Raw genomic sequence first — 27,691 nt, forward strand, 5'->3', positions numbered from 1 at the left:
TTGAACTCTCAATCCTCCTGCCTCAGCCTCCGGAGTCACTGGGATCACAGGCGTGTGCCATTACACCCAGCTTCATAAGTTTTTGATCTTGGATAATTCCTGAGATTTTAATTTTCAGTCAGTTTATGACAAAAAAATTAAAGATCATAGTATATAAAAATCTCAATATTATCAAATTAATATTTTAGAGACAAAATATAAGTATTTTAATCAAATCTCAGAGAATACAAATTTTTTAATTAAAAAATGCTATTGTTTTCATACTTGCATACAAATAAAAAAATACATATTTTTCTCAAATATTTTCTCAAACAACTGATTTGTTAACTAAGAAAATTATCTTGAAAGATAACAATAACCTACAAACAAAAATGTTTTTAAAAATTTGTAAGTTACCAAAATATTCCTTATTCCAGGTTTGAATTGGTGTCCTTTAATAATTATCTTTTTATACCTCTTAATTTTCTAAGATACACTGAACATTCTTAAGTTGATCTTAACCAAAATTCATAAATAAGTCAGTGATTTATATACCAGTTTTTATAACCTACCTCAGAGGGTGTCTTAGCTGAAATATCTGATTTGGGCACAAGATCCACATATGCATTTGAAATGACAATGTCTCCAGTTTCTTGGACCTTATAAGGGTAAAAAACAAACAGGACAGGAGGAAGTTCATTCCACTGATTTCGATGCAAATAAAATTTCATTTTAAAATGCTATGTCATTTAAAAGAAATTTGTAATTTTGTTTCATGTGATAAAAATTAATAAATGACAAGATGAATAAATCTGAAGTTCTTCTGATTTTAATATAATTGTTATTAACGCTGCTGTGGAGACCTTTAAAAAAACAACTATAAACTGGTAGTTTGGGGGATGGGACCTATTTAAATTGGTTTGAAGTGCAGCCTGGAAGTTGGTATTTTGAGATTTTTTCCCCCCGGAACACACGGAAAGCCGGAGTAAAAAGTGCCATATTCCTGAAGAGTAAAAGACAGAGTACAATGTCCACATACAGTATACTCAGAATACATTTGTTCTGTTAATATGGAATAAAAATAGCTAGAAACAGATCATAGTGGTCTTTTTAAAAGTATTAATTCTAGTTTGAACTTTTAGATAACAAGTACACACTGCATAAACTAAACGTCTAGCCTTTGGCCAAAACAGTCATTAAAGGAATTTTAATTCTTCCTTTCAAATTATTCCAATGGCTATTTCACAGAAATTATCCTATCCTTTTGTATCAATACCAATAAGTTTAAGGAAGCATTTATTAAAACTTCGATTTTTTAACAATCAAGAACTATGTAATGTTTTGAACTAATAATAAAAAAAATTGTAATGCAAAAAAACCCAAAGTACATGTATAAAGGCATAAATTGGCATGAACATAGTTTATATACAGAGATATGAAAAATTGTGCTCTATATGTGTAATATGAATTGTAATGCATTCCCTGCTGCCGTGTATTTAAAAAAAATAAAATATTTTTAAAAAAAGCTAATTTTCTCTTAATTACTTCCCTTCATACTTTAGAGAAAAAAATAATTTTGTTCATTCTACTTGAAATTAAATATAGTGAAAAGTACGAAAAGAGACAAAAAATGAACAAAATGCATATTAGTAAAGTACTTTCTCAAACAAGTCAAGCACAGCACTTTAAAACATTGGTTTAAATGTAACAGGAAGGAAGGAGTCTTATATATATTAGTAATAAAAAGAGTATCTCTAATTACTATGGGAAAAATAACAAATATACTGAAAGGATAAGAAGGCATGCTTAAAACTGCAAGAATGACTTCTTGGTCTGTTAAGTTTTTATTCACAGAAATGTATGTACTGTTCACTGCTAGCACTGTTTGATACCGTCGTGGTTCTCAACACTTTTAGTTCATAACCTTATCTGAAAAATTAAACTTACACAAAACAATTAGAGAACAAGAGGGCTCTAGAATATGTGGCACAGATAGTAACTGTGTGTACATATGGGTTGGAAAGAGGGGAGGAGTAAGAGACTGCCTCTAAGAGTAAGGCAGAACTTGAAGTCCTTAAAACAAGAAGAATTTGAAAAGAATATATGCATAGATTAGGCAGGAAAACAGTATAAGCATCAGGAAGAAATTAGGACTAAAGCAATCATATAAGCAAAATTTTTCAAAGTTATCAATTTGAATATAAAAAAAGATAGTTAAAAGAGGGTGCTTCCTAGAATCAGGCTGATCTGGGTTTATACCTCAGCTCAACCACTTACTATGTGGCCATGAGCAAACAATGACATCAAGATTTTCTTAAGAACCTAGATTCTCTTGTATTAGGGTTAGGGTTAGGGTTAGGGTTAGGGTTAATGTTGTAATGCATTTTAAAGTTTATAGTACAGCCTATTTACAGTTAAGAGAGTTGTTAAACCTGCTTTATGTAGTACAAAATGACCAGACAGTTTGTTTTTGCTTTGTGGTAGTAGGAATCAAATCCAAGGCCTTGCACATGTTAGGCAAGTGCTCTACCACTAAGCTAAATCCTCAGCTTTTTTTTTTTTTTTTTTCTTTGAGACAGGGTTCTCAGTATTTCCCTAGGCTGGCCTCAAACTTGTAATCTTCTGCCTCAGTCTCTCAAGTAGCTAGAATTACAGATGTGCACCTGCATATTTTTTTTTAAATCTCACAAATAAAACAGTGATTGCATGTCCTTTTTCTCTTTTAGTGGAACATTGCTAATTCCAAAATTAACTCTATAGGGAGATATACCATTATTTGCTTTGTTATGTATTAAACGATTAAGCTCAGGTTTCCCAATTATGCAAACACAGTAAATATTCAAATATTCTTTCAAAGTTACCATAAGTGATGTTATTTGTTACTCAATATTAAGTTTTTATAGGTGTTCCACATCTGGGACTAAATGAATTCATTAGGCCCAGATTACATTGCAATGTGTGAATTTTTATATAATCAAGATATATGATTTCTGTCCAGATAAAAAAACAGAATCTTATTGTTCTGTAGGAAATTAGTTTTGTCTCTATCTCAGCAAAATTATTTTAGAACTAAAATAAAGTGAATCAAATTCCATGTATAACTACAATGCTAAAAAAAAATCAAAGATACTATTGATAAAAATATGTTTTTTCTCACATCCATACTACTAACAACAATAACAAAAGCTATCAGGAGCAAAGTAACTTTATTATTCATACCTTAGTTTGAAAATGAATCCTGTTTCCTTCCTTCCACATTTCAGTTTGTAGAGTTTGTCCCGGATATACTGGTTTCGCAAAACGAGTCTTTTAGGGAGGGGGGAAAGAAAGTGGGGATTAAAAGTCCTAAAATAAAACTATTATACTAGGGAGGGGAAACTAGGGTGGTTAGAGAACATAAAGAAAATAGAGGCTTAAAAATATTTAAACTCAAACTATCAACAAATTAGTAGAGAAATACTATAGATACTGCATTAATAAGCTAAAATTCTTTCAAATATTGAATCAATTTGAATCAAGATACTACGAAGTATCTTGACAAATCAAGAAACAAAACCATAATCATTAGGTGAGTTACATAACAACCACAGGTACTTAAAGAGTTAAACATGGTCTAAGTCAGGGTATAAGGACTGACTGGTATATAAAGCAAAGTAATTCTTACTAGTTCATAATTTTCTATATTATTTCATTGAATCTGTACACAATTAGATAATTAAACATAGCGATACTAAAGAGCATGAAAACAATGTTATCAAGGGCAAGAGATTAGAAAATGCATTTTCACTACTGCATGGGGTATAAACTAATAAAATATCTAAGGCAATATCGAGTACCTTCAAAAACTTTTAAGTGTACATCTTTTGACTTTATGCAAAAATACTGAGAGCACGGATATTTTCTCTTATTTAAAATGGATAAACATTTGAAAAGTATAAAAACTAAAAATAATATGCAGCCATCACATTACAGAAAGCATGTTTATTAGAGTTCAAATACAGCTACTTTACATTTTCTGTTAAATTAACGGAAATTACAAAAAAGAAAAATGAAAATCTTTTTAAAACAGATGCTGATATCTATGTATACACCTAATTTATAAAATAATCCAATGTTACTTTATATACAGAGATATGAAAAATGGTGTTCATATGTGTAATAAGAATTGTGATGCATTCCGCTGTCATGTATTTAAAAAAATAAAAGCAATTAAAAAAAAACACCAAAAAACCATATAGGATATCCTTTGTGGTACATGGGTAAAACAGCTATTTATAGCTACAAAAGGAAAATGTGCAGACTGCCAACTCAATGAAATAATTAAAATGTCTATTGTTGCAATATAGTACTTATTTTAAACACTAAACTTCTTTAATCATAGAAAATAAAGAACTAATATTCAAATTACATAATAATGTTCATATACCTTAATTGCCTTGAACCTTGACACATCATTATCCGCAAACTGCCGTAAAACATGCCTGGCAGAAAATCCAAAGGTACATAATCCGTGTAATATGGGCTTCTCAAAGCCTAAAAAAAAAAAAAAAAAAAAATACAGAATTTAGGTGGATATAGACAATCTCATGTTAAAAAAAAAAAAAAAAAAAAAAGTACCAAGTTAATTCAGGATTTTTAAAATAGTTTTTAAATTAGCCTGAACTATACCATCTATTTTAAGAAACATGGAAAATATTTTTTGCAAATAATGGTTTCTGATAGAAAATCATGAAATTAATAAATAAGAAAAGGATGTGAGATCTGGGGGGAAAAAAGAATTATTAGTTTTAATTGTGACATGAAATCACCCATGGTGATCTATTTCAAAATCTGTGTACACACACCGTTGATTCCTCCCTGTCATTGCTCTCTTCTAAGAAATATCCTTGTCCTTTATGTTAACTTAGCCTTCCCCATAGTCCTATTCTAGATCTTACACTAGCAGGAGTTCACTCCACCATAACCTGAATTTCAAGTATATCATTTTCCGAACACTACTTCCATAACTAGTTTTAAAAAATATTTTTAGTTATAGATGGATCTTTAGCATAAATATAATAAGAGATCTTTTTAAAAAATGTTACTCAAATTACCTGTCATAAGTAGCAGCAGCTAACATTCTTCATTGATAGACTATCAACTCACCTGCAAGGTTAGCAAAGTTAGGGTCAATGTGTAAGGGATTCCAGTCTCCACTGAGGCGGTACAAAGCAGCCTGTGAAGAAAGAATCCTAAAAGTCACTAGTATTCATTTAAAATAGGAAATATGGGAGATCCAAGATGGCGGGCTAAAGGGAAGCAGCATTCTGTGTCACTCTGTGATCTGTGATTAAAGTAGTGGGAATACTGTTTCACTGGGAGTGATAGAGGACCCCCACAGCTGTACCAGCCCAGGAATCATGGCCACCGTGCAGCACAGGGCTCCAGGCCTCACTCAGCATCAGAGCAGAGCCCCCGACTACTTGCTCACGCAGGGCTCCCTGGTGCCCCAATAGAACCACCAGCATCAGCACCTGGGCAGGACTCCTTACTATCTATCTGTACAGGAATCCCAGATGCCAATCACACACAGGACCATCCAACTGCTACCCACACATAAAAACTCTGGCTGCCACTCCCTTGTGGACCCTCATCTACCAACATGGGGCTCCCCGGTATCCTCCACCTTGGAACTCTGAAAGGACTGCCATAGTCCCCTACGCACGGAAGCCTGCCTGCACCAGGAGACATAGCACAGGCTCTTAAAACACTGACAGCCACAATATTGCGTGCCACAGAGCTGAATCTCTGAACACATCATCACCCAATGACATCACCCGCTCCCCCAACCCGATCTGACTCCCCAACCCTGAAAGTAGCTGCCTCCATCTTGGGTCACCTTTGTTGCCACCTTTAGTTGGGGCAACTCCCAGTTTTGAACTCCAGCTGGGCAGGTACCTATAATCCCCCTTTCCCTGGAAGCCACTAACGGCACAGTGACTGCCCAATACAAAACAGCTCACCAAGACAGATGCTTAGCACCAACAAGACCTCAGGAGAGAAAGGTCTCCAGTTAGGAAGTAGAAAGGGAGAGGATGAGTGAGATACAATTTAGAAACTAGAGAGCAGGAACTGTGAGGCCTACAGGAGATATAAGAAGATAAGACCAGATGCCCACATCACATAAGTGGACCCCAAAGGAGAACCTTGGGGTGAGGTGTCCCATAGGGGACAGGTAGATGCCATAACCCACTTCCAGGTGCCCTGCACCCAAGACCACCCCTCCCAACCTGGTAACCTTCACCATCCTGAGGGTGGAGATACCAGCAAACCAGAGACAACCCCACCTATTGGATGAGGAGGGAAGCAGGAAAGATACTGATCTCTATCCCCCCCCCAAAAAAAAATCCTTGTTTCTTCATTCGAGGTCTTTTTTTTTTTTCCTCTCTCCCTCTCTATTCTCCTGCCCTCATATCCCCAACACATGTGAAACCAAGTACTTTGCACGAATTAGGATACTGAGGACTAGGATGTCTAATAGTATATTACAGTTGTGTTGTATAATCTCTTCTCCTATTTTACATTTTTTATTTTTCTTAATATTGATGTTTTGTATACTCTACTGTCTTCCCACTTACTTGTCTACCTAAAATCACTTCCTCTTCACCTGCTACTAACCATCTTCTTTAGAGTCCTCTTTCACACTTCCTAAACTCTAATAACTAAATCCTTACCTCCTACCCCCTCCCCAAATCTCATCATACACCTCACCCCCGGTTCTTTGTCCATCATCAGAAACTGTAAACCCTTTTGCAAACCTACAGTTTATATTAAAGATAATAATTGAACTCACCATTTCTGTATATTGTGACCAAGCTGTAAATATCTTAATAGCAACTACTTGGTTTAAGGTTATATAGTGTTTGTATTTGGGATCTGTTAACATTGTTCTTCCCCTCCTTAAAGGAGAGGCATCGGAACCCTGCAGGAGCACTATAAGCATATGGGGTAAAAATGATAACACCTTGAATCCACAGTGCTGGAAGGGAAGAGACATGAACAACATGAAAAAACAAGGGAAGAAAGTGCGCCAAACAAACCAACATGCTACATTATTAGAGTCCATGGCCAGCACAGCAAAAGAAATGACTGAGGAGTTCAGAATGAACATAATTAAAATGTTCTGTGAATTAAAGGATGATATAAGAGAACAAATACAGGCAGTAAAAGATCATTTCTACAAAGAGCTACATAAGCAAGCACAGAAATCAAAAGATTACTTTAACAAGAAGATAAAGGTCCTGAAAAAAAACCACCAAACAAATTCTTGAAATGAAAGAAACAATAAACCAAATTAAAAGTTCAAATGAAAGCATCACCAACAGAGTAGACCACTTGGAGATAGGACCTCAGATAATGAAGACAAAATATATAAACTGAAAAGAATATAGACCACACTGTGAAGAAAATGGTAAGAAACCATGGGCAGAACATTCAAGAAATACGGAATAGCATAAAAAGACCAAATTAAAAGAGTTATTGTGACAGAGGAAAGCATAGAGTTCCAAACAAAAGGAATGAACAATCTATTCAATGAAATACTATCAGAAAACTTTCCAAACATGAAGAATGAATTGGAAAACCAAATTTAAGAAGCCTACAAAATGCCAAATGTACAAAATCACAATAAATTCACATCAAGGAACATTATAATGAAAATGCCTAGCATAAAGGAGAGAATTATAAAAGTCACAAAAGAAAGGAATCAGATTACATAGAGGAGGAAACCAATTAAATTATATGCAGATTTTTCAACCTAGACTCTAAAAATTAGAAGATCTTGGAACAACATATATCAAGCTCTGAAAGAAAATGGATGCCAACCAAGAATCTTATATCCAGCAAAACTAGATTTGATAATGAAATAAACGCCTTCCATGATAAACAAAAGATAAAATAATTTACACTAGAAAGCCTGCCCTGCAGAACATCCTCAGCAAAACATTCCACGAGGAGGAAATGAAAATCAGCAGAGGGAGGTATTATAATAAAGGAAAAACTAATCAAAGGGGAAACCAAGTCAAACTAAATAAGAAAAACAAAAATGGCTGGGAATACAAATCATGTCTCAATAATAACCCTGAATATTAATGGCCTAAACTCACCAATCAAAAGATAGAAACTGACAGATTGGATTTTTTAAAAAGACCCAACATTATGCTATCTCCAAGAGACTCATCTCATAGAAAAAGAAACATCCACAGACTGAAGGTGAAAGATTGGGAAAAATCACACTACTCACATGGTCTGCAGAAACAAGTAGGGGTTTCCATCCTTACACCAAAAATTGAGACTTTAAGCTATGTTAACCAAAAAGGGATAAAGAAGGAGATTTCATACTGCTCAAGGGAACCATACACCAACAAGACATGACAATTATAAATACATATGCCTCAAGCAATGGAACATCTATGTTCATCAAAAAACTCTTTTCAAGTTCCAGAGTCAAACAGACCACAATATAATAATTCTGAGTGACTTTAACACACCTCTTCACCACTGAATGAATTATCCAAACAAAAGCTGAACAAAGAAACTATAGAACTCAATAATACAATCAATAACATATACTTGCCAGACATATATAGAATATTTCATCCATCAATGAGTGAATACACTTTCTTCTCAGTAGCACATGGATCTTTCTCTAAAATAGACCATACATTATGCCACAAAGCAACTCTTAAAAAATACAAAAAAGTAGAGATACTACCCCGAATTTTATCAGATCACAATGGAATGAAATTAGAAATCAATGACAAAATAAAAAATAAAAATTACTCCAACACCCGGAGACTAAATAACATGCTACTGAATGAACAATGGGTTGCAAAAGACATTAAGGAGGAGATTAAAATATTCTTAGAGGTAAATGAGAACACGAACACAACATATCAAAATCTCTGGGACACTATGAAAGCAGTACTAAGGGGAAAGTTCATTGCATGGAGTTCATTCCTTAAAAGAAGAAAAAGTTAACAAATAAATAACCTTACATACATATCAAAGCCAGAGAGAAAGAACAAATAAACACCAAAAGCAGAAGAGGGAAATAATTAAAATTAGAGCTGAAATCAATGAAATTGAAACAAAAGGAACAACTGAAAAGAATTGACAAAACAAAAAGTTGGTTCTTTGAAAAAAAATAAAATTGACAGACCCTTAGCTATGCTAACGAAGAGAAGGAGACAGAAAACTCAAATTACTAACATACATGAAGAAAAAGGTAACATCACAACAGACACTGCAAAAATACAGAAAATAATTAGAAATTATTTTGAAAACTTGTACTCCAATAAAATAGAAAATATCGAAAGCATCGACAAATTTCTTAAATCATATCATTTGCCCAAATTGAATCGGGATGATATACACAATTTAAATAGACCAATAAAAGATGCCATCAGAACCCTACCAACCAAGAAAAGCCTAGGACCAGATGGATACACAGCTGACTTCTATAAGCCTTTAAGGAAAAACTAATACCAATATTCTTCAATTTATTTTAGGAAATAGAAAAAGAGGGAGCACTTCCAAACTCATTCTATGAGGCCAATATCACCTGATCCCAAAACTGGACAAAGACACATCAAAGAAAGAAAACTTCAGACCAATATCTCTAATGAACATACATGCAAAAACTTCTCAATAAAATCCTGGCAAACCAAAAACAAAAACATATCAAAAAGATAATGCACTGCGATCAAGTGGGATTCATCCCAGGGATGCAAAGTTGGTTCAACATACAGAAATCAATAAATATAATTAATTCATCACACATCAATAGATGCAGAAAAGGCATTCAACAAAATACAGCAACGCTTCAAATTCAAAACACTAGAAAAATTAGAGATAACAGGAACATAGCTCAACATCATAAAGGCTATCTATGCCAAGCCCCAGGCCAACATCATTCTAAATGGAGACAAATTGAAGGCATTCCTTCTAAAACCTGGAACAAGACAGGGATACCCTCTTTCACCACTTCTATTTAACATAGTTCTTAAAACACTGGCCAGAGCAATTAGACGAAAGAAATTAAAGGGATATGGATAGGAAAAGAAGAACTCAAATTAGCACTATTTGCTGAGGACATGATTCTATACCCAAAAAATTCCACAAGAAAACTTCTAGAACTAGTAAATGAATTCAGCAAATTAGCAGGATATAAATCAACACCCATAAGTCAAAGACATTTTTGTATATCAGTGACAAATCCTCTGAAAGGGAAACGAGGAAAACTATACCATTTATCTTTATTTTATTTTTATGTGGTGCTGAGAATCGAACCCAGTGCCTCACGCATGCCAGGCGAGTGTGCTACCACTTGAGCCACATCCTCAGCCCTACACCATTTATAACAGCCCCCAGAAAAATAAAATACTTGGAAATCAAATTAATAAAAAAAAAAAGGTGAAAGACATATACAATGAAAACTACAGAACGCTAAAGAAAGAAATTTAAAAAGACCTTAGAAGATGGAAAGATCTACCTTGCTCTTGGATAGGCAGAATTAATATTATCAAAAAGACCATACTACCAAAAGCACTATATAGATTTGATGCAATTCTAGTCAAAATTTCAATGGCATTCCTCACAGAAATAGAAAAAGCAGTTAGAAAATATATCTGGAAAAATAAGAGACCCAAAATAGCTAAAGCAATCCTTAGCAGGAAGAGGGAAGCAGGTTGCATCACTATACTAGACCTTAAACTATACTACAGAGCAATAGTAACAAAAACAGCATGGTACTGGCACCAAAACAGACTGGTAGACCAATGGTACAGAATAAAGAACACAGAGACTAACCCACAAAATTACAATTATCTCATATTAGACAAAGGCACCAAAAACATACATTGGAGAAAAGATACCCTCTTCAACAAATGGTGCTGGGAAAACTGGAAATCCATATGCAACAAAATGAAATTAAACCCCTATCTCTCACCATGCACAAAACTCAACTCAAAGTGGATCAAGGACCTAGGAATAAAACCAGAGACCCTGCATCTAAAAGAAGAAAAAGTAGGCCCTAATCTCCATCATGTCGGATTAGGTCCCAACTTCCTTAATAAGACTCCTATAGCACAAGAATTAATAAATGGGATGGATTCAAACTAAAAAGTTTCTTCTCAGCAAAAGAAACTATCTGTGAAGTGAATAAAGAGCCTACATCTTTGGAGCAAATTTTTACCCCTAACACATCATAGGACTAATCTCTAGGGTATATAAAGAATTCAAAAAGCTAAATACCAAAAGACAAATAACCCAATCAATAAATGGGCCAAGAACCTGAACAGACACTTCTCAGAAGATGAGATTAACAAATATATGAAAAAATGTTCAACATCTCTAGCAATTAGAGAAATGCAAATCAAAACTACTCTAATATTTCATCTCTCTCCAATCAGAGTGGCAGCTATTAAGAATACAAACAACAATAAGTATTGGCAAGGATGTGGGGAAAAAGGCACACTTATACACTGCTGGTGGGACTGCAACTTGGTGCTGCCAATATGGAAAGCAGTATGGAGATTCTTTGGAAAACTGGGAATGGAACCACCATTTGACTCTGCTGTCCTTCTCCTCCGTCTATACCCAAAGGACTTAAAAACAGCATTCCACAGGGACATAGCTACATCAATGTTTATAGCAGCACAACTCACAATAGCTAAATTGTGAAGCCAACCTAGATACCCTTCAGTAGATGAATGGATAAAAAAAAATGTGAGATACATATACAATGGAATATTACTCAGCAATAAAAGAAAATAAAATCATGGCATTTGCAGGTAAATGGATGGAGTTGGAGAAGATAATGCTAAGCAAAATTAGCCAACCACCCCGCCCCCCAAAAAAGCCAAATGTTTTCTCTGATATAAGGAGGCTGATTCATAGTGGGGTGGGGAGGGGGAGCATGGGAGGAATAGAGGAACTCTAGATAGGACAGAGGGGTGGGAGGGTAAAGGAGGGGGCATGAGGTTAGAAATGATGGTGGAATAAGATGGACATCATTTTTCAAAGTATACGTATACAACCAGAGATATGAAAAATTGTGCTTTATATGTGTAATATGAATTGTAATGCATTCTACTCATATATAACAAATTAGAATAAAAAATGGAAATCAAGAAAACAAAAAAATAGTGTAATGCAATTTATTATTTTTATTTTTCTATCTATTCACCAGCTCAGGGTGAAGTGCACTGTATATTAGAAGATTTTCATTGTGTAATAATGTGAATACCAGCAGCAGTAATTATAAAATCAATAATTCATAATAAATATGTCCTCCTTATATAATTACAAAAAATAGAAGAAAAAATCATATTTAAAATGAATACTAAATTACAAGGTACCCAAAGGAGAAGATATTCAAATAAAAATGTGATAAGGGTGGAAGAAAGGGAGTGACAGAACCATGAGAATGAAAAGGAGAACAAGAAGGAATTAAAAGGAAAAGAGAAAATGACTGAAAGAAAAAGATCTAACATATACCTGGAGTAGCTGAAGAAAGAAAAAACTGAAAGAAAGCTAATATTTAAAATTACAATCCTTTAAAAGATCTTAATATACATATTCAGTGAGCAATGAAACCTTCAAACTTTAAAGATAAAGAAAATGTTGAGGACCTCAAAAAACCAAATGTCTTCTAACTTGCAGACTGGCATCAGACTTCTCAAAAACAATATTCACAGCAAGGCAAAAATGGAGCAGAATGCTTAAGAAATGAGATTTCATATCCAGCCAAGTGTCATTAAAGAACCTCCTACAGGAGGAGCTTCATCCAACCCAAAAATAACTTAGCAGCATAGACAAATGACTGTCATATTGAACCATAAATTAAGATGAAGACAAAGATAGAAAATGATGCAAACAATATATAAATTTTAAATGCACTGAAAAAGTAAAAATGTATTCTTAAAAATGGGGATAATAAAAAGGGAAGAAAAAAAAGTAAAAATAAGTTCTTTCTTATACAAAAAACAAGTGGAAGGCAAAGAACACCAATAGAAAAACTAATAGATTAAATAAGAAAATGAAGCATTCGGGACAGGAAGAAATATATATAGGACTTCTGATTTTCACTGTTATGATGAGTACCTGGAATAGACTTAAGTCTTCCATTATAAACAACTAGAAAATTATTTTCTTTAAAAAAAGGGCAATAAATGCGGCAGTACTATGATTCTTGACCAAAATACACACACACACACACACACACACACACACACACACGTACATATATTGTAGAGCAAATAATACATGTATACACATACACATACACATAGGTGTTCTACAATCACCACAGATTTCTCCTCATAGTACTTCCCAGATTACAACACAAGAAAGAAACCCAAATCGCAAAATGCTGTCACTGAATTAAAGAAATATAGATCAGAATGCTGGGGAGCTAGATTTTGTGTATACTAACAAGAAGGAACTACAAGGAAAAGAACTCCAGGGATGAAACAGTGGTCCCTTGAAGACCATACAGAAAGGCCCTAAAAGATGAGACACTACATGAAGAAAGCTAAGTGGAGAAAATTCAAGGCATCCCAGCCAAAAGCTAGAAGCGCAGGCCCTAGACTTATAAAAGAAGCCATTTTGGAGGCTTTCAGCCTTGCCATCTCTAAACTACTATTTGTAGCACAAGGATCACTCAGTCAACCCAAAGAGTCCTGGGAAATAATAGATCATTGTTAAAAAAAAAAAAAAAAAAAAAAAAAAAAAAAAAAGCAGGTAGTAGCTATAACACATATGGTAATTTAGTTCTGCTTTATTTTAGGACTTCTCAATGATTTATTTCTGCTTCTCAATGATTAATTTGTAAATTTTCACCTTCCCAGGATCATTCAAGTGGACGAACATGTTGTGACAGGAAGGTGATGGTGCCATAGAGCCTAAAAGTTTAAAGGAGTCTTCTGGACCTGAACATGGCAGTAAATTCATCTCTTTGAGGTTATAAGACCAGAAGATGTACAATAGTTCTTTTCTTTTAAATACTGAGAATGGGTAGTTCCAAAAACTAACTTAATTTAATAATGATAACTCAAGTATTAGGTATAATAAATAGTATCAGGTTTGTATCTGGGAAAATTATATTTTTTCTAAATCTCAAATGCAAAGTCTTATCTCTTTATTGTTTGGTCTTTCTCGACTACTGTAGTTAAATTTTGTTTATTATAAAAATCTATAAATTCACCTGTATTACCATATCAGTTTGCAGAATCTCTATTTAAGGCATTATAAATAGAATATTCCAGACGTAATATGGATGTCAGTTCTTTACTAAGAAACAACTAAAAAGTTATTTGATTAAAAAATACTTAACACAAAGTTTGCTGTAATGGCATATTTTTTTTGTTTCCTCCTCCTCAAAGATTTGCCTATCCACAATCATCTTCCACTACCCTCCAATAAATGCTCCAATTTAGTCCTTAAACACACATCATGTTTTCCTCCTCTCCTACACTCTATCATTACTTTTCAAACCCTTTTTTGACAAACTGTGAGGCCTACATCTCTGAGAATATCCACACAACATCCTAGTTCAGCAAGGTCTCATGGTTACTACTAAACCCTTGTGTATATCACTCCCTAATGAGTATCCCTTCTCTGAATGTAACACTTTCTCTACAAATCAAAGTACTGAATTTAACCATTCATTGCTTGAGACAGCTGCCCTAGCTACTACTGACATCTACTTCTGCAGTATCCAAATGTCCTTTCCACTCTATAACAATAAGTGACATTTCTTCTACTTGATTTGTGTTTCCTACAGAACAGATACAGTTTCAGATGGTCCACAAATTCTCTGAAATTTATCCTAAGTTTGTTGCAAACTGATTTATGAAAATTTATATGACACAAAATGGTTCAGAAGCACTGTCAAATGAGTGCTCATTATTTATACAAAAAATTAAGAAACTTAGAAACTATCCTTTATCAGACAGCAAAATATTAAATCTTGCTAAAATCTAATAAAAAGTTCATCATCTGAAAAAGAGAAAATGATAGAAAACCCTCTAGTAACTGTTTAGAAATTCAAACCTAAGAAATTATCCAACTTTTATCTACAGAAGATAACATTTTTATTTCAGTATAACCCAAGAATAATAACAAAGCATGTGTTGGGTTTTCTGAACCATAAAACCATGAACCATTTTTGTTTTATAATACCCTAACAAATTAATTTCTCTGTTAAACTTTATGTATTACCTGAATTCTTACGGTAAAAGATGAAAAACACTTAAAGGGGGAGAAAAACAATCTAAGGATAAAGTAGTTTTCTTTCTTTTATTTAGTGCAGAAAAAAAACATAATTCAGATATATCAATCTTAGTTCTTTTTGAAAATATCAGGTAGGAAACAAATCCTGCAAAAGTTTTCAAATCAACACATCAAAACCAACAAAAAATAAATGAATATTACAAATAATTTGCTGCTATTACACACTAACACACAGTATAACTCTAGAGGTTTAAGAATTTTGTTCAATAACTACACTGTTATTCTTGTGATCACATTAAAAAAGAATCTTGAGGTCTCAAAAAGAAAACTTGCTTTTCTCATCTTTATGGTTAACTTCTGTTTCTAAAATAAATCTTATCAGGCCTCCAGAATTTGTGAACTGATAGGGTACTTTACCTCCCCAATCAGAAAACAAATTGGTTATGCCAAATATAAAAAATTAAATCATCTACCATACAATGCTTTGTTTTTTCCCTGTCACTTAAAGTTAGCATGAAATCATATGCTTCCAAACAATGTGGCACAGATTTCTTTCCCAAAAAGGTAAGATTGACTAATACCTGCCTTTCTTAACTCATTTATCCTGCCCTCTAAGGTTTTCATGAAATTTTTCACTATAAGGTAACCAGTCTCTTTCAGGCAAGTACTGCATTGCCACAAAGCACAATGGTATTTGAGCTGACTAATGAAAAAACTTTTTTTTTTTTATCTAGTAGAGAAAAAAATCAACAACTAAAATTTATAAAGAATGAATTCCAACCACAGAAAACATACCTTTATTATGTTGAAGACATAGGCAACACTTCTGGATGCAGAGAAGTACAGGGTATCAGAGTTATAAACAAAAAATTGTCATCAGTCAGGTGGATTTATCACTTTTCAAAAATAACCTTACCTGATTAAGTGAGGTGGTATCTCTAAGTACAGCATCCGGAGATCTACTAGGTACGTCGAGAGCTACCTAAAATCAAAAGAGATTATGTTAAATCTTAAATACAAGTTTCATGATTCTCTTTACCTAAACTTGCATTTGATTAACAACCATGTTTCAATATAATAAACTCTGCAAATTAGATAAAGGGGAGTTTTGTATACATTATGTTTAGGAGACTATGATATTTAAAACTGCATAACTCCTAGCTCCATATACATAATTATGTCCCTCAATTGACCCCTTTTAATGTAAGGAATTATATAATCAGATCCATTCTCCAGGTCTTTTAAGAAAAAGTTGAGAACAGTTTTTCCCTTGTAAAAAATGATGACTATAACAATTAGACACAATCAATTTAAATAGATTCAATTTTAAATTCAGTCTTTTAAAATCCTTACATATTTTAATTTGGCATCTTAACAAAATCATACATTTTAAACTCAATTACCAAAAAATACTAATTTAATACCAACTTAATGCCAAGACTTAAAAGTACTAATGAAAACATAGTAGCATGTAGAAAGAATCTGAGTACAAATTTATATAGTTAATGTAAATCAAAGATTAAAGTCACATTTAATTAACATTAATTCAATTGTAGTCTATATATAGCTAACACCTACTAATATCTACTTTCCAATAATTTATAAGAGAAATAAATTTTTTGTCTCTAATATGTAAATTTTCTATAATAACACCAGTTTTATTCTTTCAGAGTGTTAAAGAATTAGGCTATAAAAATGCCAACCTTACACATAGTCCCAGATTTATGCTAAAAAATTTTTAAAAAATCATGGTGAAAGTGGCTATTTCTAAAAACAAACAAGAGGCTACTACTTTTCAAAGATTACCGTTTCAGTTGCATGCACTCTGCAAGTTTTATTCATGTATTTATTTTCAGTTCATTCTACTAGGTTTTGGAACAGTGCAATTTGGGAACCAGATTTTACTGTTTAGTCATATACATTAAGTAGTACTGAGCTGTCTAGAAAACAGCTTATTCTACAAAATGTACCCCTTATTTTACAAAAATCTATTTTAAGCCACAGTCATAAAAATACATGCAAAGAACAAGTAAGATGGACAGTGCTGCCGTAATAGTTCTACTGTTAACAGGAGAGCAACCAGTTGATGGCAGATGGCTTCACCATGACATAGCATAAGCTCATATTTTTTATGAAAGAACCAAATGATGCTAGTGAGAAATTTCTATTCAATTATTACAACAATATCTAAAAAAGGGATCTAGCTTACAATACTAGAAACAGTGGAGGCCAAAGGACCATGTGGAAGATTTATCCAGAGTGCTTAAAAGGCAAAAAACAGTCCCCCCATAAACAAAACAAAACACTAGTACCCAAGAATCTTATAACTATCAAAATTATATATTTCTAAAATGAGAGCAAAATTTAAAATTTCCTAGATAAACAAGAGCAGAGAATGTATTGCTAGCAGACCTTCATTACTTCATTATTAACCAATTAAAATAAATATATAGGGCTGAAGATGTGGCTAAGTGATAAAGCACTTTCCTTCCCTGTATGAGGCCCTGGGTTTGATCTCCAGCATGCACGCACACACAATTAGAAAAGAGAAACAAATAGTATGTTGTGTTTACTTAATCAAATATAAGCTCAGATTTATACTTTACCCTTTATAACATAATCTCTTCACTAAAATCTTGAAATTTAAATGGAAGCATGAAATTACACTTCTAAGTTTTTCATTATATGCTGGTACCATGCCCAACCTATATTAGGGTTTTTAACAACTTGTAAGTCACTACCTATAGGTAAGTATAACCCCACATAATCATCATCTGATAGCTGTCCAGGTAATTTTACACATACAAGCAAGAAATGGTCACAAAATTTTAAAATGCAGGCCTAAGACATGGCTTCCCTTGTCTTAGTATTGATCGATATTACTTTTAAAATACACATGTTGAGCTGGGTGTACTGGCACATGCTTGTGATCCCAGCAGCTGGGGAGGCTGAGGCAAAAGGATCGAGAGTTCAAAACCAAACTCAGCAACTTAGTCAGGACCTAAGCAATTCAGTGAGACCCTGGGAATGTGGGTCAGTGGTTCAGCATCCCAGAGTTCAATCCCCAGTACCAAAGGAAAAAAATATATGTGTTGATACAATTCACATACAACTCACCCATTTGAAATGTGCGATTCACAGTTGTGTAACCATCACCAGAATCAACTTGACCACATTTTCATCTCCCTATCTATTGCCCTACATCCTTAGCCCCTTTCTGTCCTTAGCTATCTTTGTCTCTAAAGATTGCCTATGCTAAACATTTCATATAAATGGAATTGTATAATATATCATTTGCTATCAATCTAAAGAACATTCTTTAGTCCTTCTTATAAAGAAGGTCCGCTAGCAATACATTCTCTGCTCTTGTTATCTAGGAAATTTTTTATTTTGCTTTCATTTTAGAAATATAGTTTTGCTAGTTATAAGTTTCTTTGGTACCAGTGTTTTGTTTTGTTCATGGGGGGACTGTTTTTTGCCTTTTAAGCACTCTGGATATATCTTCCACATGGTCCTTTAGCCTCCACTGTTTCTCAAGAAAAGTCAGTTGCTAATTTTATTGGGGTGCTTTTTAAAGAGATGAGTCATTTTTCTCTCATTATTTTCAAAGCATTCTCTGTTCTGGCTTTAAATGTTTTTTCTGATACACAGAATGTGGATCTCTTTGGATTTATAATCCATTTGGAGTTGGTTGAGCTTCCTAGATAGGCAGACTAGTGCTTTAACCAGTCATTACCTCTTATGGCTGCTTTCTCTTTTTCTGGTACACCCATTCTATGACTGTTAGTGTACTTAATGGTGTCCCACATTTTTGAGCCTTTTTTTTTTCTCTCTGTTCTTCAGATTCTATAATCACTAATCAAACTGTCTCCTTCAAGCTTTTTGATTCTTTTGTTAGTTTAAATCTACAGTTGGGTCTACAACAGTAAATTTTTCATTTCAGTTATACTTCTAGCTCCAGAATTTCTATTTGGTTCCTTTTTATAATTTGTGTCTATTAATTGATATTCTCTATTTGAGGAGTAATATCATCACTTAAGCATGGTTTCTTTTAGTCATTTGAACATATTCATGATAGCTGCTTTAAAGTCTGTCTTAAGTCCTTTGGAAAAGTTGTTTCTGTTGTCTGGTTTTTTTGTTTGTTTGTTTTGTTTTATTGTCATCATCTGTTTTCTTTTCTCCTGCCTATGGGAAACATTCTCCTATTTCTTTCATGTCTTATAATCTTTGGCTGATAATTGTATAGTATAACAACTGGACACTAATCCCCTCCCCTTTCTATGGCTTGTTAGTGTTTAATGATTTATTTGTGTAGAAATTAGACCACTTTGGTACATCTATTTCCTCCACAGTGTGCAGGCCTGAGTGTGCACACTGTCACCCTGGAATGACAATGATTTTAGCGGGGCTTTCTTCAACTGTCTCTCCCTGATCTCTATGAAACTCTCTGCCTCTTTTTGTATCATCTCCTGCTATTAGGCACCAATATTCATCAATGGACTCTTCTATTTTCAGAAATATCTTGGGGCACAAATTGTTCCACAATCTAATCCAATTAAATTCAGGCCTCAGCTGAGGTAGTTTTTGAGATCAGTTATGACTGGAGAAGGTCTCTTATCAGCCGTCTATTCTCTCTAGTTACCTTCTAGCTGGGCTAGATGTAGATCAGTGGTAAAGCAGCCCTGGGTTAAATTCTCAGTACCAAAAAAAGAAACTAAAAATAGAACTACAATATGATCCAGCAATTCTACTACTGGGTATATAGCCAAAGGAGATGAAAACATACCAAAAAGAAAGCTAAAAATGTGATCAACTACAGTGCCCTTCAGTGGTTGAATGGATAAAGAAAATATGGGAAAGATACAAAAATCTAATATTATTGAGCCAATAAGAATGAAATCCCATCATTTGCAGCCAAATGGATAAAATTGGAAGACATTATGTTAAGGAAAATAAGCCAAACACAGAAAGACAAATACCACATGTTCTTACCCCTGTCTGGAAACTAACAAGTCAATCATATAGAAGAACACAATGAAATTGTGGTTACTTAAAGAATGGGAAAGGCATGGGCTGCAGTTGTGGCTCAGGGGCACGGTGCTTGCCTAGCACGTGTGAGGCACTAGGTTGGATCCCTAGCACCACATAAAAATAAACAAAATAAGGGCATGCTGTCCATCTACAACTACAAAGAATTAAAAAAAAAAAGTGGAAAGGCAGTATAGGGAGGGAGAATGGGAAGAAGTTTATTCAAGGTCAACGAAACAGTGCAGGAATTAGTTCTGGTTCTTCTTTAGCACAGTAGAGTAACTGTAGGTTTAAAATAATCTGATATATTTCAAAATAACTAGAAGAGTATAAAATTTCAAACATATAAAAATAATGGATGTTTGAAGAGATGCAAACACTTATTATCCTGGTTTGATGATTATATAATATCTATATGTGTTGAGTTACTATTATGTACCCATAAAGATATAAAAATATGTGTCAATAAAACAAAGCCATCCCTTACCTTGAGTTTTTCTGATGTCCGTTTTCCTCCAAAGCCTCCAGAGCCAACCAGAAAGAGAGAGAACTGATTATAGCATATAAGTTCCTTCCCAGAATAAGAATAGACTGTAAATAAAAGGAAAAAAAAGTCACCAAAAAAACATAACTTATTAACCAACATGTTCACAATTCCATTAAATTCCAAAAATAAAATCCAATTATGAAAGGGTTCCAAAAGTTACAATGATCTAGCTTGGACTTCAAAGCTCTCATTTGAATGCATTTAAAACCAGTCTCTAAAAGAAAAGTTTCTCAAATCTTTTCTCAACTATGAAATAGCAGTTTTTTTTCACTTCCTAAACCTCCCCAACTGCCATTCATATTTTAATTTTTTCTATCACAAAAGTTTCAAACAATTCCACTAGAAAATGCAAGTAAACATGTTCAGACTTTCAAACTTTCTGCCAAAGCACTCAAAAGAAGCACAGAATGTAAAAGAGAAACTAAGTGGGAATAACTTAACAATGGATTTGTCATGTAATCCCATGATAAATAAAGGAGCATCTGCATAACCTCCAATATATGACAAAACAAGAAGGCCTATATTCAAAATATCAAGCAATATCAAATGTTCCCCTGTTCTTTAGTCTTTGACAATAAATATTTCTCCTCTACTTGAACTTTAAAATAAATTTCAGGCAATGTGTCTTTAGCATGTTGAACTACTACTATTTCAACATTTATTGAACTACTATATTCTTTTTTCTCACTGAAGATGAAATGTGGCTATGATGTTTAAATATATTACAAGTTCTATAAGCTTAAATGCACAAGCATAGGAATCTGTCTATCATTTAGAAGAATGATACTATGGCCAAATATATTACAAGTTCCAAATAGCTAACACAAGAAAACTATCTATAATGCAGCCTATTAATTGAGAGCTAATATTTATTCTGCCAAAAACATACTCCAGCAAGCATAATTCTCCTCTATGATTTATATTCAAGCCATATTTTTCATAGGCTTTGATTATGTTGTTTTTAAAAAACCCCACCTTCCCTGGCTCTAGTCCCATTATACTTCCTTCCCCCACCCTGTTTCTCTTTTCTTAAAGAGCTAATCTTGCTTTCTTACAAACTGGAAAATAAACACAAACTTATTAATCTATTTCTGTAGTAGGCATTATATTACATAATAATTTAACAATATTATTATGAGAACTATAAGTGAGTTACCATCCATAAGAATTACTGCGCCAGATCCTTTATCTAGGACATCAGCAACAACTGCTTCACATTTTAATTTTCCTAAAATGAAAAGTAAAATAAATAAGTAGACTATTCTAAAGACCATAAATTATTATATTAAAACATGAAATAACTTAATATAGTTTCTACTGTAATTTCAACAAAACTCAAAAATTATGATTTGAAGTAATATTCCTGAACTCATTAGAAATAAAATTTGACATTAATAATTCATAATGCCTGAATCTCTAAATTTAAAACATTAACACTTCTAATAAATTAGATATTTAAAAAGTTACCACTTCCAATGTCAACGACTCTTCCTGGTCTCTTCTGTCATCCACATTTGTTGAGCACCAATACCATTTATCCCATTCCTTCTCAAATCTCCATTAGTTTTTTTTAATTAATTTATTTATTTTAATTAGGTACATATGACAGCAGAATGCATTTTGATTCATTGTATACTGCAGCACAACTTTACATTTCTACGGTTGTACTCGATGTAGCGTCATCACACCTTTTATTTCCTTCTAATTACTCTAAGACTCCCTATTCTCTCATTTAACTGGTTATGTTCTGATAATCATTATTCAAGAGTGAAATCCTCAGGTTTTTCTTCTTAAAACCTGCTTTTCTCTTTTGTTCTTTATGAAGAAATGAAATGAACCATCCAACTGCCAAACCACAAACGTGAGCATCATCCTTGACTCACAGAAAATAAGCATATGACAAGATTTGAGTATTCATAAATTAGTAGAAGCCAGGTCATACTAAAAATTTCTAACTTCATCCTGATTTCTAGGGATAGTCATTTGGGGTTTCAAATAAGGAAGCCGCAAACACATTTGCATTTTAGAAATATAATTTTGGCTTCAGTGAGGTGGATGGGCCTATGGGAAAAAACAGCAGAGGTAAAGAGAAATCAGAAGGTGAGAGAACAAAGTTGAAAAATTGGGAGCAGACGTAGACAGAAACAGAATAATTCTAGATGTATTTAAGATAGAGACTCAAATAATTTGGTAACTATCTGGATGTGATAGATGATTAAAGGAATGTGAAGTATTACAAAGACAAGCCAGAGTAATGCTTCCCAAAATCCAAATCTGTTCATATACTCTCTGGTTTAAAGTCCTTCAGTAGCTACTTATTGCCTTTATAACGAAATTCAAACTTCTTAATCTGACTTTTGGGACCTTCCAAGATCCTTCTTAGCTCTCTACTCTCATAATCTTGCTACTCTCCCCAACTTTTTTGAACTATTTTCAGTTTCCTTAAACTACCAATGCTTTTTCTTACTTCCAAACCTCTACACATAGTATTTCTCCCTTGGCCTTAAATTATTTTCCAATCTCCTCTTTACAATGTTAAATCCTAATTCAACCTTCAGATCTCAGCTCAGAGTTCATTTCCACCAAGATTTCCCCAACCCCAAGTTAAGTTGCAGGTTAAAGACTTTCCCTTGTGCACTCCTACCATTTATAAGGTATTTTACAATGTTTACCAATGCCTATTGTCTACTAGACAGACTCTAAGCTCTGCAAAAGCAAGGATGACATTTTTTTCCATAGTTACATTACTAACACTTAACAGAATGCCTGGTACATAATGAATACCTAATAAATATTAAAAGTGAATAATTCCAGACAACTGATTCCTTAATCTACCTTTCTTTAGTTTCCAATTTTTCTATTTTGAGTACATATCATTTTATAAATTGGTAAAAATCTAGTTAAAGAATATTTAGGAGTAAAAGGTTCAATATATACTAACAATTAAACCACAACTACCTGAAATTCTGTTTTGGAAATCTGTCATAATAATTATATTTATTTAATGCTTAACTGTTCAAAAGTAATTTTATGTATACTGAGATTTGATGGTTATATATTCTGTTAGAGAATCAAGGCTGGTAACATTATCAGTCTCACCTTCTGCACGAAATAATGTATTGTTTTGCACTAATAATAGAAGTCATACTGAGAAAGAAATGTCTAATAAAGACATCATATAAAAACATAATAAAGATAAAACTCTTGAACTCAGAGACTCTAGAGACCACTATATGCTGGATAGAACATGTTCTGATTCGTGAAGGAAAACAGTGTTTTTGTCAGGTTTCTTCTGCTCTATCTAATGGTTATGTTTTTACCTAGATGAGGGATAAGTCAGCTAATGATAGTACCACTGCAGTTAACAAATTAGCAAGTAAGAGATGATAACATTAAACATCTGATGCCTGTGACCCCATGCCTCATCAATTGGTATGTTGTATGAATAGACAATCATATAGTAGCCATGCTCTTGGTTTTCTATAGTTTAAAAAGGTTCCAAACCACAAGTATCTTGAATTTTCAGTTTTCACATTTACTAGAAAGTAAACTTTAAAACTATGTAATATCATTTGATCCAGCTATCCCACTTCTTGGTTTATACCCAGAGGACTTAAAATAGGCATATTACATTGATAACAGCCACATCAATGAACAAAGTTTAAAGTAAACAAAATAGATACTAGTTAACGTCAACCTACTCCAGTGGTTTATAAGTACATAGTAATTTCTGATTATGTTTCCCTGGATCACTCCTCTTTAAGACAATGGCACAGTTTGGAATGTTAATTAGAAAATTATGGAATTCGTGTACAAGGTACTCACCTGATGTAGGAAGAGGTTTATATAACTCCAAGTATTGCTCCCCATGAAGAACCTACGTTAAGATGAGCAAAATTTTTATTAGCCAACTGCTTTGTCCCATAGCTTCTGCTCTGGATATTGCTTATCACAAGTGACATTTTATTGTCCACATTCTCCCATCATATCCCTCTCAGTTTGGCTTTTAAGAACTACTTCTTAATCATGTGACTCAGAAATAATCAGTCACCAATCTGAAGACACCCATCACTTTTGGAGCAAAGAACATATATTTATGCTCTTTATTGGCATGCACAAAGCCTTGGTGACTGATAATTATAGATTATTTGCCAAAAATGAGACACTAAACTATGCTTTATTCCCAGTGCTTATAACAGTGCCTGGAACATATTAGGTATCCAATAAGTATTTGTTGAGCAAAAGTGAACAAAAGGGTCACTGCTAGTAAAGTAATTTCAGGTCACACATACCAACCAGAAATGACTCAACTAAAACACAAAAAGAAACGTTAAGGCATATTCAAAGGCAAGCACTGTCAATGTCAACATTCCCTTTTTACCATTATTTTATAAATTATCTATGAAGAATAGATACTAAGGGCACTGTATAAATTAATAGCAACAAAGCAAAATAAACCATCTTATGTAGGAAAAGCAAAACTTGATCCTTATACCCAAATCAGTGCACTCCACTGCAGTGGGACAGTCTCCCAGTCCCCAAAACTCAGAAGGAAAAAAAAAAGATGGGAAAATAAATGAAGGACTACCTGCCTGACTCTGTCACATAGTCTGATAACTCAAGATTGGGAAGACTGGGATTCAAATTGCAAGGTGGCTATCATTCCTAGTCACAGAATATGACCACTATTTATGATTTCCAATTCTGAGGGGAGAATTTTGAAATATTTTTTTTTTGCACTTGTATTATCCAAACAGAAGAACAGGGTGCTGCACCATGGGTGATAACTAAAACAGCAAACTGCCCAGCACATATTTCTGGCCCTCCTCCCAATTTCATCAAATACTCTAATATGTTTCCCGTGTATTCAGAGGAGATACCCATGAGCAATGGGATAATCTTCAACCAAAGTTACAGAAATCTTTTCAGAGCTCTGACTCAAGAATTACTGCTGGGCTCAACCTTAACTTTACTCCAATATTAAAATATATCCTATTTCAAAACTTTCTCATAAGTGTTCATTTTATTCATTCTTTCAGTTTCTCTGTATCACTTCTACCTATGAACACTGCAGGGCCCTAAACTCAGATTTCTTCTCTATTTAAACTCACACATTAGATGATTTTACCTATTCTCAAGTTTTAACATATTACCTATATGCCAAAGATTTTATTTAGACCTTTCCTCCAAACTTTAGATTTACACTCAACTGTCCTTTTTACATCTTCAGTTGAATGTGTAACTTATCCAAAACCAAGTCCTAACTACCTCCACCTTAAAATAAACGTGTACATGTGAGTATAATTATACACAGTAATGTCACATGCAACTACTATATATGTTAAATATATTGCATATTTAATTATACATTGTACTTATTGTAGGGTGAAGAGGGTATAAATCAATTATCTAGAACAAATACCTTCCTCCTAGACTCCTATTTTTTTTCCCTGCCTATCTAGAATTTTTGCTTGGATTACTACAATAGGCTCCTAGTGGTTTCTTAGCTTCTATGCTTGGTTCCCATATAATCTCTTTCCCCACAATAGCATTGAACCTGTGAGTGAATATAGGTGGATCATGGCAATCCTTAAAAGGGTTGCCCTTGGCCTCCCATGTTAAACAGAATATAAGCTGAAATCCTTACAATGACAACAAGGCCTTCTTCTTCTGCCACCCCTGAATAAAGTGACCCCTTATACACTTTACAGCTATACTGGCCCCTCTGCTGTTCCAAATATAAGCCAAGTATGTACCTACCTCAGGACCTTTTTTCACCTGTTCTCCCCCAATACTCTTTTACCAGATAACTATTTGGCTTGCTTCTTGACCTAATATCATGAGATAAGAACTGTCACATATATTTTATAGATAAGGAACTGAAGTCTAGAGAAGTTATTTACCCTTGGTCAAATAGCAAACTAATTCTCCCTCTCTTTTATTCTTCTTGTTTTGCTACCAGGTATTGAACCAAGGGGGCTTAACCATTGAGCCACATCCCCAACCCTCTTTATATTTTATTTACAAACAGCATCTCACTAAGTTGCTTAGAGCCTTGCTAAATTGTTGAGGCTGGCTATGAACTCATGGTCCTCCTGCCTTGGCCTCTTGAGAAGATGGGATTATAGGCATGCACCATGATGCCCAGCTCTTTTATTCTTAAACACAAAAGTCAAAAAATATGCTAAATCTTTATTCCTGAACTAAACATCGTTATAAATTATTTTATAGTCAATTAGCAAGCAGGGAGGTTAGGGAAGGCCATTAGGTGGAATCCCACCAGCCAAGCCCACACGGACCCTTGGGCCGAGCACGGGATCTCAGAAGGGGAAGGAAGCGGTACAGTCCCATCCCCCACAGCGGACACTCCACCGAGGCAGTCAGCGGCCACCATCCGGGAAAGCTGAAGGATACACCGCCACTCTCCTTCAGAGTGCAACATCAAAACAGGTTGGTGTCATTCAGCTCACCCCCCAGACAGCGGGAATTCGCATAAAATCTCTCCTAGGCTTGCCGGGAGAGGGAGTATCAAGCTGAGCCTCCATAAAGACTAGGGGGAAACCAGAGACACCTGACCCCCAACCCCTCCTCCCAGTAGCAGCCAAAACGAAACCTGGCTAGCCAGCGCTGGGGGAGGGGCAAGCAGAAAAAATCAAAGTGATAGAGTGCCAGGGATCCCAGCAGCCTGCAGCAGGGCCCCGGAGATCCAGGCCAACTGATTCGCGTGGCCTGCCCTGCGGCTACAGAAGGCGTGGCGCCTCAGTGAAGCCATTAATTAGCAAGCAGGGAGGTTAGGGAAGGCCATTAGGTGGAATCCCACCAGCCAAGCCCACACGGACCCTTGGGCCGAGCACGGGATCTCAG

At 34.3% G+C, this 27,691-nt stretch overlaps 1 protein-coding gene across 2 annotated transcripts in view; it reads right to left on the reverse strand.

Moving 5' to 3' along the window:
• Positions 1-27,691, reverse strand: part of Hsd17b4 (hydroxysteroid 17-beta dehydrogenase 4) — an 89,284-nt gene that overhangs the window by 12,203 nt on the left and 49,390 nt on the right. For both annotated transcript variants that reach the window (XM_026379489.2, XM_026379488.2), the window contains 8 exons: positions 24,653-24,704; positions 21,984-22,055; positions 20,768-20,871; positions 16,169-16,234; positions 5,125-5,194; positions 4,406-4,512; positions 3,199-3,285; positions 552-638 (listed from right to left, as the gene is read on the reverse strand). In XM_026379489.2, coding sequence (XP_026235274.2) covers positions 552-638; positions 3,199-3,285; positions 4,406-4,512; positions 5,125-5,194; positions 16,169-16,234; positions 20,768-20,871; positions 21,984-22,055; positions 24,653-24,704 — 645 coding nt within the window. The remainder of the gene's footprint in view (positions 1-551; positions 639-3,198; positions 3,286-4,405; positions 4,513-5,124; positions 5,195-16,168; positions 16,235-20,767; positions 20,872-21,983; positions 22,056-24,652; positions 24,705-27,691) is intronic.

This window comes from Urocitellus parryii, chromosome 1 (genome assembly GCF_045843805.1).
Source record: "Urocitellus parryii isolate mUroPar1 chromosome 1, mUroPar1.hap1, whole genome shotgun sequence".
Classification (NCBI taxonomy): Eukaryota; Metazoa; Chordata; class Mammalia; order Rodentia; family Sciuridae; genus Urocitellus; species Urocitellus parryii.